At 38.1% G+C, this 13238-nt stretch overlaps 1 protein-coding gene across 1 annotated transcript; it reads left to right on the forward strand.

Moving 5' to 3' along the window:
- The first annotated feature begins 4937 nt into the window (after positions 1-4937).
- Positions 4938-13032, forward strand: LOC145255504 (protein CFDP2-like). The gene is made up of 2 exons (XM_080113965.1): positions 4938-5531; positions 12910-13032. Exons 1-2 carry the CDS (start codon positions 4938-4940, stop codon positions 13030-13032), a joined length of 717 nt encoding a protein of 238 aa, XP_079970091.1.
- The last annotated feature ends 206 nt before the right edge of the window (positions 13033-13238 follow it).

A 13238-nucleotide genomic window follows, 5' to 3' on the forward strand; every position in this document is an offset into this window, starting at 1 on the left:
GCCCCTTATCCTCGATGGCATTTTGACGTTGTTATTAAAAAAAATGTGCTTGAGTATACGTGCGTAAGTAACACCTCTCTTCATATAAGTTGTTCGGTGCAATGTCTGGATATGTTCTTATGTTATCTCATACAGAATACAAAGTGTAGATACACTAAGAATAACTGTTCTCCCCTTAAGTTGCTTTGCATACGTATTACGAAACACGAAATGAAATATTTACAATAACGCTATAAGCAATACGATAAAACAAAACAACGTTCGAATACAAGAAAAAGATGATTCTTTATTAAGTTCTTTAGAAAAAAAAAACTCCAAGAAAAATATTCAAATAGAAAGATATTCGATAAGTGATTAATCATTATCTACTTTCGATGTAAGTATTCGCTTCAGGTTTAACGTTAATCTTTTTATTTTTACATATTATTATTATTATTATTATTATTATTATTATTATTATTATTATTATTTATCTTTTTTGTAGTAGTAGTATTACTAGTATCAGTAGTAGTAGTAGTAGTAGTAGTAGGAGGAGTGTTTTCATCAATTTTTATTTAAATTATTTTCTTATCATTATTAACTCTGTTGTCTTAGGGCAAGTTCAATTCGTCTGCAGAATCGTATTCGGCTTTTTTTTTGTTCCAGCTTATCTGTCGCTCGTTTAAGATAACGCTAAATGGAGTTCAGTTACGGCAGGATTGCTAAAAGGCACCGAGGACGACGGGTAAAAATCGCAAGAATAACAAATTGCAAAGATGTCGCGAAGTGTGATAATTAATAATCACAATTCAAATATGTAGACAATTACGAAATCTTCTATTAACGAATATTATTTTCTGTCTGTGCGTCAGTGCTGAAAAACCTGGCACCTTAATGATTACTAGCAAGACCCAAGGAAGTTAAATCAACAGATATATTTTGATAAATTCCATATTTTTCTGGATAGCGAAAATATATGTTTTGGGTTTGCAAAAGATATATACCCCATAATGAATATCAGGTTATTAGTATTTCTATAAAAAAAATGAGGCTATAACTTTTTAAATAACGAACTGACTAAAATGAGATGAATAAACCCCGATGAATACTATAATAATAATAATAATAATAATAATAATAATAATAATAATAATAATAATAATATGCTACAGAGTTCAATACAAATAATAAAATCAAATTGTAAGAGAGAGGCTGTATTGTACTTTATTAATAAAGCATAACTTGAAAGACAATGCGTTTTGCCATGTTTGTTTCAAATTTTCCCTTTTTATGTAGTCTATTTAATTCTTAGGTAAAGAAAAGCTACATGTCGAAATTGATATGAGTCTCATTGTCGCGTCATAAAACAATGACTATATATTATTAAAATGTTTAAAAATGAGGTTATATTAAAAGGTGGTTACTCTCGTGTTCTTGTCCAGAGGTAGAGGATCGGCATGTTGAAAGCAAACTCTCGCAAAATTTCCATTTTTGGGATGCAAGTAGAATATTGTATATATAGTAGTGAGAAAGGTTGACGATTGTTTTGCATACAATTTTTAGATGAATTCTAAAGACATACATAAAATCAATGTTTTACCTTTGCAGTCACCATATTTACTTTATAGACAATCTCTCGGAATAAAATGTATATTTAGTACAAATGCTGACATATATCTTTACAAACAATGCAATAATAGTCAAAGTTATCTTGTAAACTACATAAACAAGGAAATTAATTTTCCCTAGAATCGTTAGACTCTGGAATTCCATTTCAGGTTCCTGCTTCCCCAACTGTACTGACATGCAGACGTTCAAGTGTAACATGAACCCACATCTTTGTGCCCAAATCCCTACATAGTACTCCAGTAGGTGTTGCCCCTGATAGTAGCCCCCTACACCAAAATGGCAATTTGCCTTGTTTGGGGTGAAAATGTAATAATAAACTGGCCTTGCGTCAGGGTTACATTTTTGAAATTCACCAGCTGTGACATATCAAAATTTTATATGTCGTATTCCAATTCCTGATGTAGCTGTTTATTCAAACGTGAAACCATCAAAAAGTCAGTTATCTCATAAGATGTATAGTAATAAAATAAATTTTTAGAGCCTATGATTATTTTAAAAGCATGTACGAAAACGTCAGGAAACTTATTTAATGCATTTGCATTGGTTCATTATACATGACATATCATTGTATTTATCCTTTAATGGTGTTTGGTAGAAAAAAAATTATATACATCCAACGTCTAACACTGGTATTACATAAAATAATGCATATAATTATATTTTAAAGTGTATGATATTAAACGACAGCGTTGCTGAATATTTAAGATGATGAATAGTTCTAAGTATTACTTGGCTTCGAGAGAGAGAGAGATAGAGAGAGAGAGAGAGAGATTGCACCAAGAAAGCACCACCCTCTTTAGCACATGCTTTGTTGTTGACTTTCAATATGTAAGGGTGGTATGATTTAGCCTTCACTTGGATCTATACCAAGGACTGTTACCGTGCTCGAAACATCATTGAACTGTGACCTCAAACGGTGTACTGTCCCGATTTGCATTGTGAGGGTCCTCGTAATGGCCCTGTTGTCACAGCGAGCATGAGTTGTAGAGTTGCGCTTCTTGGATAAAGCTTGTTGAACAGGGTGTAACTGTCAAACATGATAAAATGTTTCTATCGCTCTTGGGGTTTCTACACAACTAGCTAATTAAGATGTGTGCAGATGGGATTCCGCAGAAAATTTCAGATGTATTTAGATGGTATGCAACAAAAAATAAAACCGGTTTTAATCAAACGAATATGGAATTATGTTTTTTTTTATTTTAGGGCGGCAGTGTTATCGTTCGATTCTGTGTGTAAGATACACATGGAAAGGACAGTAGTCCGAAGAATCCAGATCATAGGCATTCAACATTAACAAGAACTATTCTGTGTCATTGGAGGGGTTATAGTAAGAATTATATTTCCAATAGAAACGATTATATATGACTTGTATAGCATAATAATTATCTTCACGAATTGCTCCGAAGAAAAATACGTGTTTTCAATCTAAAACTGATCCCTGGAGATAATTACATTTAAAGCTACATAACATCAGGACACATTTAAAGAGGAACTTAACAACAAGGATATGAAGAGGCATACCTCACTTCAATGGCTCAAGAGTGGGAGACTGCCGTTTTATGAAATCGGTACAGATCAGGGCTTACTCAAATATGGTTTAACAAAATGGCTGGCCTACAAACAAATGACCAGTGCAGGTTCTGCCACTCGGCGATGTAGAGCAAGAGTCACCTAATATCTGGATGCGAAACCTTATTGGAACTAATGTCTCCTTCACTGTCAGCCATAACACAGTATCTAAATACCTCTATTCAAAATATGTGTAGAGTTACAGCTTAACAGAACGTCAAACGTCCATCACCGGTAACATAGAAAGGAAAGGGGCAGTGTTCTATGACAAAGATATACAAATGGGCAAATGAATAAAAGATATAATACCAGAACACATTAAACCAGCCATTGTAATATGAAGTAAGTATAAAAGTACTGCGCTTATTATGGATGTCACAGTTACAAATAACTTTAGCCTTAGTTGGGAAGAACGTGGAAATAACAAATTATCAGGACCTAAAAGAAATTACAACGGAATACAAAATTATTCTAGTTCTCACAGGATGAAAAAAAAATCTTACGAAATACTTGAAAAAATCGCTGGAAGATTAAGATAGATGTAAATACTAATAGCAGCAATAAAGAGAACGGCGTGTATTCTTAAAAAAACCCTGGGTTAAAAATTCAAATCATAATAAATCAAGTGTTTGCTCCAGGATGGAACACCTTGATCTAAAATTTTGAATTAAAGCATGTTTACTAAACGACTATATTTTTATCTAAACGCATATCTATGTCTATATTCAGGTTGTTCAAGAGTTCATGCTCCACGCTAATTTGACAAAGGTATGGTTTCATATATATATATATATATATATATATATATATATATATATATATATATATATATATATATATGCCTCACTTCAGTGTGTCAAATGGCCTATTGATGCGTCAAGTGTGGGGTACTGTGTGCTTGTCACCCTCCTCTTCCAGTCCCTACCGCTGGCTAGCCTAGGCAAAAAGGAAGCAGAGTGCGTAAGTCTTCCCTGCCAGTATATAGCCTCTCCATAGGAAAGCTCCATGTAGTGCCTCCCCGCGGCGACACATGTAAATTGAGGACCTTGCGGACTCAAGCAGAACTACATGAGACTCTGAGGTGGTCTGCCCCCAGACATGCGGCATGCCAGGCCCATCTTTGTATGGACAAGCCCTGATGCCCATGAACAGACCCCCAGCTATGGGTAAATAGTACCACTGCCTTGTGGTTATTCGTTGGTTCGATAAAGGCTAAGGGAGTAAACCCTAACAGAAAATCTGGAGTGTAGCCCCACAGGCAGACAAGTGCTGTACTCAGCTTTGCTCTGGTAGCTACTGCAGTCAACCTGGTGCCGGACGTACTGGTACTTCCATTCCTCTGGGCAACACCAGCAAGACCGAGAGGGGGATTCTGACGATTGGGCAACCCAGTCTCTCCATAGATCTGGCCTGGCCAGCGCCATGGAGAGAAAACTTCAGCTATGCATCTGTATAGGACTAAACAGGGGAGCGACAGATACTTGTTATAAGCCTACAGCTCAATTGGCGTACAGCTGGGCGCCAGGGGTCGGTCCTAACGGTGGGAGAAGTTATTTAATTTCATTGGACAACTACCGCCCGCCACAAAGCTGAGCAGACCTCAGTCAGTAAGGTGCTATCCCGCCACTGGCCACCTACCCTACTGGGTGCGTAGGGTATAGGATGATTCCAACAAGTGGCCAGTAACCATTGCAGCAAACAAAACCAAAAGAAACACAAAGAACCCAACACTCGGGCTAGGGTGCTGGAATGTTCGTACTATGACGACTGGCCTATCTACCGACATACGCAACATCTCCGATATACGAAAAACTGCCATCATCAACAACGAGCTATCGAGACTCAAAGTAGACATCGCTGCACTCCAAGAAACACGCTTAGCTGACACTGGATGCCTAAAGGAATCGGACTATACCTTCTTCTGGCAAGGAAAACAGGAAGAGGAGGTCCGGGAACACGGTGTTGGTTTCGCAGTCAGAAACTCACTGCTTCAGAACGTACAACTCTCTGATTCAGCTACTGAGCGCCTAATCTCACTACGACTGAACACCACAGATGGAACAATTAATCTATTATGTGTGTACGCCCCAACACTCGCAGCGCCTGACGACATCAAGGAGCCCTTCTACACACAGCTGGATAGCACCATCAAGGCATTTCCACAAAATGAAGACCTGATTATACTTGAGGACTTTAATGCACGTGTGGGTGGCGACAACGATGCATGGCCGAGCTGCCTTGGTAACTTTGGAGTGGGCGAATGCAATGGTAACGGTCAGCGCCTTCTAGAACTCTGTGCCTTCCATGACCTCTGCATTACCAACACATTCTTTGCTGCCAGACCGCATCACAGAGTGTCCTGCAGACATCCCAGCTCAGGGCGTTGGCACCAGCTCGATCTAATCATTACTAGACGAAGGTACCTCAAACATTTTCTGATGTCTAGAGCCTAGCACAGTGCTGATTGTGATAGAGATCATTCCCTAATATGCAGCAGAGTCAAACTTCAACCCAAAGATTTCTACCACACTAAACAGGAGGGTGTTGCCCGTATTGATGTTAGCAAGACCACATACTCAGATCGCAATGCGAAATTCAACGAGATGTTAACCTCCACCTTCAAAGGAGATAACACCCGCACTGCATCTGAACAGTGGGAAACACTGAAAAATGCCATCCACTCTACAGCTCTCAATGTCTTTGGGAGGAGGACAGGTAGCAAACGCAATGACTGGTATGATGCCAACTCTGCTACCCTCAACCCTCTGATTGAGGCAAAGCGTTTGTCCTTGCTCTCATACAAGGTCAACCCATCTCCTACATCGCTGGCTGCACTGAGGCTTTCCAAAAGGGCAGTTCAAAAGGCTGTAAGAGAAGCTGCAAACAACTACTGGATGGAGCTCTCCAAGTCTATCCAGCATGCAGCTGATACAGGAAATATAAAAAATATGTTAACGGGATCAGGAAAGCTACAGGACCCACAATTAACAAAACTGCTTCACTGAAGTCTAAATCGGGTGAACCCAGACTAGACAAAGTTAAACAGCTAGACAGATGGGTTGAACACTACTCCGAGCTTTACTCCAGGGAAAACATGGTACATCAGTCCGCCCTGGATGCCATTGATCGTCTACCACTGATGCATGAGCTCGATGAGGAGCCTTCCATAGAAGAACTATCCTGGGCAATAGACAGACTGCCATCAGGAAAAGCCTCAGGAAAGGACTATATTCCAGCTGAGGTCTTAAAAAGTTGAAAGGCTAGCCTGCTTGAGCCCCTCCATAGTCTTCTGATACAGTGTTGGAGAGAAGGCTCAGTGCCTCAGGCCATGAGAGACGCAAATATCATCACTCTCTACAAACGCAAAGGGGACCGCGGTGACTGCAACAACTACCGCGGTATCTCACTGTTGAGTTTCATTGGCAAGCTATTCGGACGTATAGTGTCACTGCGACTAAACGTTCTTGCCGACCGAATTTACCCAGAATCTCAATGCGGTTTTCGTTCAGAGAGATCAACAATTGATATGATCTTCTCCCTACGCCAACTGCAAGAGAAGTGCAGAGAGCAAAACCAGCCTCTTTATGTTGCCTTCATAGGCCTGACCAAGGCATTCGATCTCGTGAGCAGAGACGGACTATTCAAAATTCTCCCACTGATCGAATGCCCACCAAAACTCCTCAGCATCATAAGATCCTTTCATGATGGCATGAGGAGCACTGTACAATTTAACGGTGGCATGTCTGCTGAGTTCGGGGTGAGGAGTGGTGGCAAACAGGGTTGTCTGTTTGCCCCAACACTCTTCGGCATCTTCTTCTCCCTACTCCTGAAGCATGCTTTCAAGAACACAACGGATGGTATCTGCTTGCACTCCAGGTCAGATGGTAGTCTCTTCAACATCGCCAGACTCCGCTCCAGGACAAAGACCAGGACAGTTCGGATAAGAGACATGCTGTTTGCCGATGATGCAGCTATAACATCGCATCAGGAAGATGGTCTTCAAAGACTGATGGACAGGTTTGCTAATGCTTGCAGCCTGTTCGGTCTCACTATCAGCCAGAAGAAAACTCAAGTCATGGGACAAGCAACCGCCTCCCCACCCAGCATCACAATCCAAGGCACGCCACTAGAGGTCGTACGCCAGTTTCAATATCTAGGCTACACTACTTCAGACACCCTCTCATTGGATGTGGAGCTAAACAAAAGGATTGGAAAGGCATCTATAACCCTCTCTAAACTATCTAAAAGAGTCTGGGAAAACAGGCACCTTACCACCTCCACCAAGAGGACCGTCTACAGAGCGTGCATCCTCAGTGTTCTACTGTATGGGAGTGAATCCTGGACTACATACTCAACACAAGAGATGAAACTCCAGGTCTTCCATATGAGGTCTATACGTAGGATACTTGGTATCACATGGCAGGACAGAGTGAGTAATACTGATGTTCTGCAGAGAGCGGGCATCCCATCCATTTACTCCCTACTGCGTGAGCGACGTCTTCGCTGGCTGGGCCATGTGCGCAGGATGGATGATGGGCGCATCCCTAAAGACCTTCTCTATGGCGAGCTTGCCTCAGGCTCAAGAAAGAGGGGGCGACCCCACCTTCGCTACAGGGATGTCTGCAAGCGTGACATGAAGGCTCTCTCAGTGGACAGGAATACATGGGAAGCCTCTGCAGCTGACAGAACTGACTGGAGGAAAATGATACGCCAGGGGATTATCATCAGTGAGAGGACCCTCCATGTTGAAAATGCTGCAAAGAGAGCTAGGAGAAGAGCGAGTGTACAGGCGAAACAGCCGGACGAAGCGGCAAATTGCATAACAGCCTTCGTATGTCAAGGCTGTGGCAGACTATGCAAATAAAGAATTGGTCTCTACAGTCACACAAAAGGATGCAAACAGGCAACATTTTAATACGGCGCTGATCCATAGTCGTTTCGACTGACGGATGCCACACATGCCTCACTTCAATATATGATGGACTCTCCCGTCGATTTCGACGTATGAGGTTCGGACAACCCATATTTCTAAAACTCATTTATGCTTTTGCCTCTGATGACTTTTTAGTCCAGCAAGGGACTTGCAGACAAGGCCACAAATAGAACAAGAATGTGGATTTAACGCTGCAGATATTGGTGCGGCTGCTAATCGTTTTGCTCTTACTCTGTTTTCTTTCAGTTGCCTTAAGCTTTCAGGTTGAAACCTCTGGAGACCTTCAAAACACCTTGATCTACATCCTTTTCGGTCATTCACCTCATCTTCAAGACTCCTGTATGGTACGTTCACTGCAGACAGGTTACTCTTCAACTTGTCCTTGTAGCTAAGCCAAGGACGTCCGACAATTCTTTTACCACCCTCAAATTGACTGTACATCGCAATTTTTGGAATTCTGTCATCGGACATCCTCAATACATGACCAGCCCACCGCAATTGCGATTGAATAAGGAATTATTCAATGCCAGATATTTTGCATTTTGTGAATAATTCGGCATTTCATACCTTGTCGCGGAGGCTAAGACCACATATGGAGCGTAGACAGCTTTTGTGGAAAACGTCCAGCTGATTAATGTGATGTATGTATGGAGTCCATGACTCAGATCCATAAAGAAGAATGGAAAGAACAACATCACGGTACACAAGGATTTTTGTGTCTAGTCGAATACCCCTTTCGTTCCACAAGCGATGGCGAAGATTTCAAAAGACAGAAGTGGCCTTAGCAATCCTGTTGACAATTTCATCATCAAGAGAACCGCCCTGGTTCACCTTGCTACCAAGGTAAGGAAAGGACTTGACATAATTGATATCATGACCGTCGACTTTCAGCTTGCGCGCAGGAAATCTATATTCTGGTGGATTTTGCTTTACGCCTTCAACTTGTTTTGGGGTAGGGTGTGGCTGATGCACTACCTCAGTCTTCCTTATGCTAATTGTCAGGTCAAAGGCCTTGCACGCGGCTGAAAATCGATCAAGAAGAACCTGGGCTTCCTCAAAGGATGTGGCTACCAGTGCGGCATCGTCAGCGAAGAGCAAGTCGCGAATAATTTCGATATGAAGAAGAGTCTTGGCCTTAAACAATGGTTAAATAAGATGGTTAAATAAGCCACCGGATAACCGAAATTGAAACTTGACACCAGTGTCCAAATCATCAAATGCATGTTTCAGCATTAGTGAAAAGAAGAGCGCAAAGAGGACTGGCGCCATTACACATCCCTGTTTGGTCCCATTCGTAACATCAAATTGATCAGACATCATACCATCTGAGACAACACTGGCCTTCATCCCCTCGTGAAAGGAAATGATCACGTTCAGCATGTTTTCTGGAATACCAAACCTTCTTAACACTTGCCAAAGAGCATCGCGCTTCACAGTGTCGAATGCCTCCGTCAGGTCAACAAACACCATTTCCAATTCCTGATTTTTCTCACGGACCTTTTCTGCCACCTGACGTAAGGAAAATATCATGTCAATGGTGCCGCAACCCGACCGAACCCCACACTGGGACTCTGGATACACCTTATCAACGGGACGATTTATGATTCGGTTTAGAATGAGCCTAGCCAGAATCTTTCCTGCAATTGAAAGCAGAAATATCCCCCGATGGTTGTCACAGACATTCTTGACTCCCTTATTTTTGTAGAGATGTTTGATGCAGGCATCTTTGTAGTCCTGTGGAACTCGGCCTGCTTTCCATATCTTTACAAAGAGAGCATGGAGCTTTTTTAGCAGCACATGCCCACCATGATTGTACACTTCATATATATATATATATATATATATATATATATATATATATATATATATATATATATATATATATATATGCCTCACTTCAGTATATATATATATATATATATATATATATATATATATATATATATATACATATATATATATATATATATATATATATATATATACAGTTTTAAATATTTATAGTATACTAGCCCGGTCTAGACCTTTCATTGGAATTCAGATATTATTTTTTATAAACATATTGAAAGTAAAACGTACTTCTTTAATATAAATGTCAAATGCGAACGTAGACGTCACAAAACTATTGGTATAAATAAAACATTCGTATCGATAAATTAAACGACACGTTGTAATACGAATTAATAAATTATATAAACATATTCATTTAATTGATTTTAATTTTTGTTGGCTTCAGATTAATTATTCATATAATATAGAAACTTCAGACCTTTGTTTTCAACTTGAACATAATTTTTACAATGTTCTTGTCGATGTAACCCCCGGCCTTCTTTTGGTGTATCTTCTCGAACTCGGAAACATTTCCCTCTATCTCAGAAATATTGAAGGAGTTTTTAACGTACATGTTTATTTAGTTAACGAGTGTAGCATACTCTCGATCCGTTTGGATGTAATTTAATAGGCGTCCTAAGTTATTCGTGGTTGTATTTTTCGATCGTCCACACTGGGACTTGGACATTAAGTCTTCAGGAGAATATTAACATGACTGGATAGAGATACGAAGTAATTCACAATTGTATTAGTGTCTCTATCCGGTCATGTTATAACGAGCGAACACACACATATCCACATATATCCCCCCCATATATATATATATATATATATATATATATATATATATATATATATATATATGTTACAGATCTGTGTCGTAGAGCAATATTCACCAAACAGTACAAATAGGGTATCATTATTATATGGTGTGCATATCATTAGCGCCAGAAAACTGTTGAATGTTTGGTATTGTACTATTTATATCATATTATTATCTATCTTGCTACATCCGGAAAACATTACTCTGAAAATATTTACAAAGAAAACTATATATCTATCTATCTATCTATCTATCTATCTATCTATATATATATATATATATATATTCTCTTCTATCTATCTTCTATCTATTTCTTCTTCTATCTATCTTCTATCTTCTTCTTCTATATAAATAAAATGAACTCATTTTTTCCCGTCTGATTTTGACATTAATAGGATTAAAAATCAAGATATTTCATGCAAATATAATATGCACAAACGGCAGAACAATATCTGACGTGTGTTATAGGCTTATTATTTCTCAAATTCCTCGATAATCTTAGATTTCTATACTTTTTCTGCTGAGAAGTCACGGCCAAAATCGGGTAAGATCAATGGAAGTGGTAAAATATGTTCTCTCTAATAAATTCCTCCTCCCCCTGCCACCACTTAACACCGTTTGGGGATCGTTCACAAGGAACAGTTGAGAAGAGAACACCGGTTTGGCTTCGTAGTTCTTTCATGTGAAGTTATTTTAAATCACTAAACTAAGCTGCAGTGCTCTGTGGCGTAGTGGTTAGCGTGCTGGACAATTCACATTATATTTTCACGTTCGCGCCGACCTACCGTAGTCGTTTTTTTTTTTGTTTTTTTCCCTAAACAACTGGAATGGACTTTTCTTGGTGGCCGAACTGTTAACGTTGCAGTGTTTTTTTTTTCACACTTTATTTCCCTACTTTAACTCATGACTCCGGGTTTGATCCTTCCTACTTACCTACCATAATATTTTTAAAACTCCCCCCCGTCCCGGAAACAAACACTCGGGCAACGCCGGGTACCCCCGCTAGTATATATATATATATATATATATATATATATATATATATATATATATATATATATATATAGCTACTTCATTTACTCACATAAATTAATATACGAAAGTATAAACTTGTGTGTAATCTTTTAGTATGTACTTCAACAGTGCTCAATACGTAGGTAGAGCTAGTAATTTATAAAATATATACGGCCATTAAGCTACATTACCAAATGTATTTTTTAACTTATTATATATATATATATGTATATATATATATATATATATATATATATATATATATATATATATATATTCTTACATTATTAAAGAGGTCTTATAACAAAAAAGGTTTTACTCCTTGTTTTTTTATATAGATCAGTGTGGTATCTGATTTCCACAAGATAATTACAAATTGTCGCCGGGTATGTGCAATAATTTTTACTTTCAGAATTAAAGACTATTTTAAGTTTTATAGCTTTCTATGTCAATCTCGTTTATTAAGTCTAGTAATGATTCTATTAAAATTACTATATATGAGATTATTGAGTGTATGAATTACTATTTGCTAAAAGCTAATTATCCATCCATATTGCATAATACAAATTTATTAGACACATTTGTCTAAGTGTATATGCAAATAGACATGTGTTTTGGCTTAGAGTCCTAAACCTATATATATGCTATATGGTTTTAAATAACGGAGGCATGTAATTCGTTTGTTTAAATTTACTACTTAGCTGTAAATGAATTTTTAAAAAATTCGTTAACTAGATATTTGCTTTATAAACAGAAATGCATGAAAAAAGGCAACGTGACGTTTATGTTATATGTAAATATAAACAGCAGTATGTTATATGTATATGTATGTATATATATGTATACATATATTTATATGCATATATATATAATAATATATATTATATTCATACAGATACATACATACACATATATATATATATATATATATATATATATATATATATATATATATATGTAAACATTGATATAAATATATACATGCATTAATGTAGATAGAGATATCGGCCGGGCTGTGAATAAACTAATATTGATGGATATTTCCGTATCTCCACTGTAATTTACGTTTCGCTGCGTGCAGCAAAACTGTATAATTGCTTTTTCTTTTTATACTATATTTTTTTCTTAATAGTCTGGTACAATGTTGGATCGTGAAGATATTAGGACGGAAGCGATCGCCATTTTCTTTTTCATCAAACCGCCATTAAATGTAACTAATGGGACTGCGTGCGAAAAACTTCGGCGCGCCAAATAGACACTAAATTGTACGGAACCAAAACAAAAAGAAAAGATGCTGTTAGATTGATTTACAAAATACATTATAACAAAAGACACACAGAAAAGAAACAAGAAAACAGAACTTAGAGTACAAACAAAATGAGGAAAACCGCGTTAGAAAAATATGAAGAAAATAGGTATCAGGTCGAAGATAAAAATTTTGGTAAAAATAAAGAGAAATAA

The sequence above is a fragment of the Euprymna scolopes genome, chromosome 31 (assembly GCF_053919585.1).
Source record: "Euprymna scolopes isolate OS-2025 chromosome 31, ASM5391958v1, whole genome shotgun sequence".
Classification (NCBI taxonomy): Eukaryota; Metazoa; Mollusca; class Cephalopoda; order Sepiida; family Sepiolidae; genus Euprymna; species Euprymna scolopes.

Excerpts from the sequence above, each read along its gene's own strand:
- LOC145255504 (XM_080113965.1), top strand. The coding sequence starts at position 4,938 with ATGACGACTGGCCTATCTACCGACATACGCAACATCTCCGATATACGA. Across the intron at positions 5,532-12,909 it reads CTGCCAGACCGCATCACAGA|TCTGGTACAATGTTGGATCG; the intron begins GTGTCCTGCAGA and ends TTTTCTTAATAG.